The 3532-nt window shown below is 55.3% G+C and overlaps 1 protein-coding gene across 1 annotated transcript in view; it reads right to left on the bottom strand.

Moving 5' to 3' along the window:
* Nucleotides 1-790, bottom strand: part of LOC117287382 (rootletin-like) — a 5956-nt gene extending 5166 nt beyond the window's left edge. The window contains exons 1-3 of the mRNA XM_033767967.1: nt 751-790; nt 508-677; nt 12-403 (exon numbers count right to left, since the gene is read on the bottom strand). Of these exons, the coding sequence (XP_033623858.1) occupies nt 12-403; nt 508-677; nt 751-790 (602 nt within the window). The remainder of the gene's footprint in view (nt 1-11; nt 404-507; nt 678-750) is intronic.
* Between the last annotated feature and the right edge of the window lie 2742 nt (nt 791-3532).

The raw sequence follows: 3532 nt of genomic DNA, 5'->3' as shown, positions 1-3532 counted from the left end.
GTGGCCACCACCCCGGCCCATCAGACACGGCCAGGCACAGCCGCAGACCCAGTGCGAGGTACAAGACGCCCCCGTGCGCCCCACCACCGCAGGGCCTGCCCGTTGGTCCCCGAGGGTAGGCGGGTGTGGCCACAGGTGGGCTGAGCAGGCAGGGCTCCCCAAGGAGCAGACTGGGAGTCGGGGCAGGGATGCAGAAGCCCCCCAGGCCGATGCCCCAGCCTCCCGCATCAGCGGCTCTCAGAGCACAGAGAACAGAGAAGGGGCCCTGAGGGTCAGACACACCTTCCTCGCTCTCAGCCACCACCTTCTGCAGCTGCCTGGCCCGTGACGCTGCGCTGTCCCTCTCAGCCTCCACCTCGGCCAGCTGTCGACTGAGGGTGCTGGTCTGGGCCCGGAGTTCATCCTGCAGCCCCAACATTGGGGAAGGGGAGACCACGGCTCTGAGGCCTGTAGCCCCTCAAGGTCCTCAGCCACAGGGTCCCCACAGCCCCTCACAGTCAGCCTCACCCGCTCTCGCTGGGTGCCCCGCAGCTCCTGGAGGAAGTCCCGGAGGGCACCCCGCACGGCCTCTGGGTCTAGGTCTGGAGGCCCTGGCGATGTGGCAGGTCCTGGGGATGGTGGCTGGGACCCAGGGCTGTGTTCCAAGGGGCTGGGGCTGCTGAGCCCTTCTCCGTCTCCTAAGAGAGAAGACATGTTCAGAGACACAGGAGCCGTAGAATGTGGCTACAGGTCCCAAGGCAACTTACTCACCCTGCTCCGCTGCACCCAACAGCCTGTCTGAACCTCCCATAGCAGAAAGGCCACAATGGACTTGAATGGGTCACCAGACCCCATGACTCTCAGAACCAAATCAACTTCTTTGCCATATAGAAGCAAGCCCTGTTGCCCACCTTAACCTCATCCTTGCCCTGTGTAACTGACCACTCTGCATCACCCTAAGTTCTAGAATATTCCCTGATCCAGCCCCAGGGCCTTTGCATATGCTGTTCTTGTCCTCAGGGCTCCTCTGTGCCCATCCCATCCTTCAGGCCAGACCCTCCCAGGCCTCTCTGGCCCCAGGCTGGGTTAGGGTGACCACATCTCACTCTAATGGGGGTCGGAGGTCTGCTTCCTCACTCAGAACACATGCACCACGAAGGCTGGGTTGTGGCCCTTCTGTCCACTGCTTGTCCCCCAGGCCCAGGCTACAGACAGGAACCCTGTCCCCTCAGTATCCCTCTGGACCATGTGCTCACCTGTGCCACGCAATGCCCTCCCTGCATGGCCTCATCTCATCTTCCCCAAAATCCCTGACACGCAAGCACCAGTGCACCCGGACCTTCACAGGTTCCCAGCAGTTGGCTGATTTGTCCCAAAGCTGGGAAATTTCAGAGCCTGAGTTCGAATCTAAGCAGGTTGGCTCTCCGGGGGAGCAAAACCCAGAACTTGGCTTGGGGGATGATGAGGTCACAGGGATGGGGGAGGGGACAGTCTGCCCCCTGGAGGTCAGCATCGCAACTGCTACCCAGCGCACCCGTTAGCACCCAAGGGTTCCCCAGGAAAAGCCACACTTGAGCAGGCCTCTGTCCCCACACACTCACCTCGTGCCAGCCACACTGCTGTGCTGCCAGCTTGCAGATTCCAGGCTGGGCACCTCCCCTCAAGAACGACCCACTTGTCTCCAGCCTCCCCCAGGAGCACCCTCCTGCCTTCCCTTCCCTTGCCTTTGTCTTTACCTCTATTTACTATTTACGTATTTTGGTAACAAAACAAATACAACTTAAAATGAGATACTTTTTTTCTTTTTGGTACTGGGGACTGAACTTGGGTCCTTGCACTTTCGAACCACTGAGCTAAACCCCGGGCCCAAAACAAATATGACTTAAAACGTGTCTCTTTTCCTATACTGGGGATCAAACTCAGGAGTGTTCTGTCATTGAGCTACACTCCCGAGCCCTTTTTCTTTTTAATTTTGAGACAGGGCCTTGCAACCCTCCTGCCTCATCCTCCCTCAGCGCGGGTGCACCCAAAGCCCAGCTCATTTTAATCGCTTTTAAAGGTACAACTGAGTGCGTTCTGCAGCCATCACCACCCTCCGTCCCCAAATCTTCCCCACGGCCCCTGCCTCTCTGAAAGTTGCTATGCTGAAATCCAAACCCTCCAGGCCCTCAAAATGTGACCTGGTTGGGAAGGAGGGTCGTTGCAGATGTGAGTACTTACAATGAGCTCATCCTAGAATGGGTGGGCCCCTAACCCGGTGACTGCTGTCCCTGTAAAAGGGGAGATTTGGACCGAGCAAGCACGCAGGGCCCTCGCCGCTCAATGACTAAAGTCTACTGCCATGAGCTAAGCAGCTCTCCAAGCTGGGGGCTGGAACAGCTCCTGCCCAGAGCTTCGGAGGGAGCTGGCCCAGCTGTCTACACGGGCCCCAAAGCTTTCTGTCCTTAAGCCATTAAGTCAGTGATAGCCCCGTGTACCAGGGACTTCTACATCCCAATATTCGGCCAACTGTAAATTTAAAAAAAAAAAATTTTTTTTTTTGCATTACTGGGGATTGAACTCAGGACTTTCCCCTTGCCAGGCAGGCGTGGTGCTGCCGAGCTACATCCCCAGCTAAAACTACTTTTTAAGGCTGAACATTTTTTGTGGCATATGATTGTGATTTCAGCATTCTGGGAGGCTGAGGCAGGAGGATCACAAGCTGGAGCTCAGCCTAGGCAACTTAATGACTTAGTAACAGTCTCAATTTTATTTATTTTTTATTTTTTGTTTGTTTGTTTTTTGTTTTATTGAGGCCGGGTCTCACTATGTAGTTGAGACTGACCTGGAACTCACTATGTAGCACAGGCTGGTCTCAACCTTGCAGCGATCCTGCTGCCTCAGCCTCCCGAGTGCTGGGATGACAGGTGTGCACCACGACGCCCGGCTCAACATTCTCAATTTTAAATCTCATCTGTACTGAATGGGTACAGTTCCGAAACAGTTCCTTAATGATAGGAAGTAACAGCCACTTGCATGCATTTACAGTGGGTCAGTCGTGGTAAGAACCCAGAGATCTAAGGGACACAGACGCATGCTGCCTTGTTTTACATCGTGCTCTTGGGCACCCAGATATTGGTACCCTCCTCGGAGGGGCGAGGGGCATACAGAAGATCCCTCCTGGATCCTCAGGGCTTGCTGCTGTGCACTGCTACAGCCATCCTGACCAACCTGGGCCTCGGCACTGAGCTACACCCTCAGCCCTATTTTTATTTTGAGGTAAGAGTCTTGCTAAGTCACTAAATTGCCGAAGCTGGGCTCGAACTTGTTTTCCTCTTTTTCAGCCTCCCAGCGTTCTGGGGTCACAGAGTGCGCCACCACCTCCAGCAGAAACTTGAGCAGGGACTCCCAACGCTCTCTGCCCTCTGGTCTATCTTGTTTCTGTGTCTCCTCCAGACACTTCATATAAGCAGGATTAGAGGCTGTATGTGTCCTTTTCTCTGTACTTTGTGGTTATGGGATGGAACCCGTGGACTCAAACATGCCAGACAAAGGTCCACCCCCGACCTCCACG

The sequence above is a fragment of the Fukomys damarensis genome, unplaced genomic scaffold (assembly GCF_012274545.1).
Source record: "Fukomys damarensis isolate Sample0158 unplaced genomic scaffold, DMR_v1.0_HiC HiC_scaffold_23, whole genome shotgun sequence".
In the NCBI taxonomy this organism is placed as follows: Eukaryota; Metazoa; Chordata; class Mammalia; order Rodentia; family Bathyergidae; genus Fukomys; species Fukomys damarensis.
The sequence above is the reverse complement of the archived record's forward strand: the minus strand, read 5'-3'. Positions and strand labels throughout refer to the sequence as shown.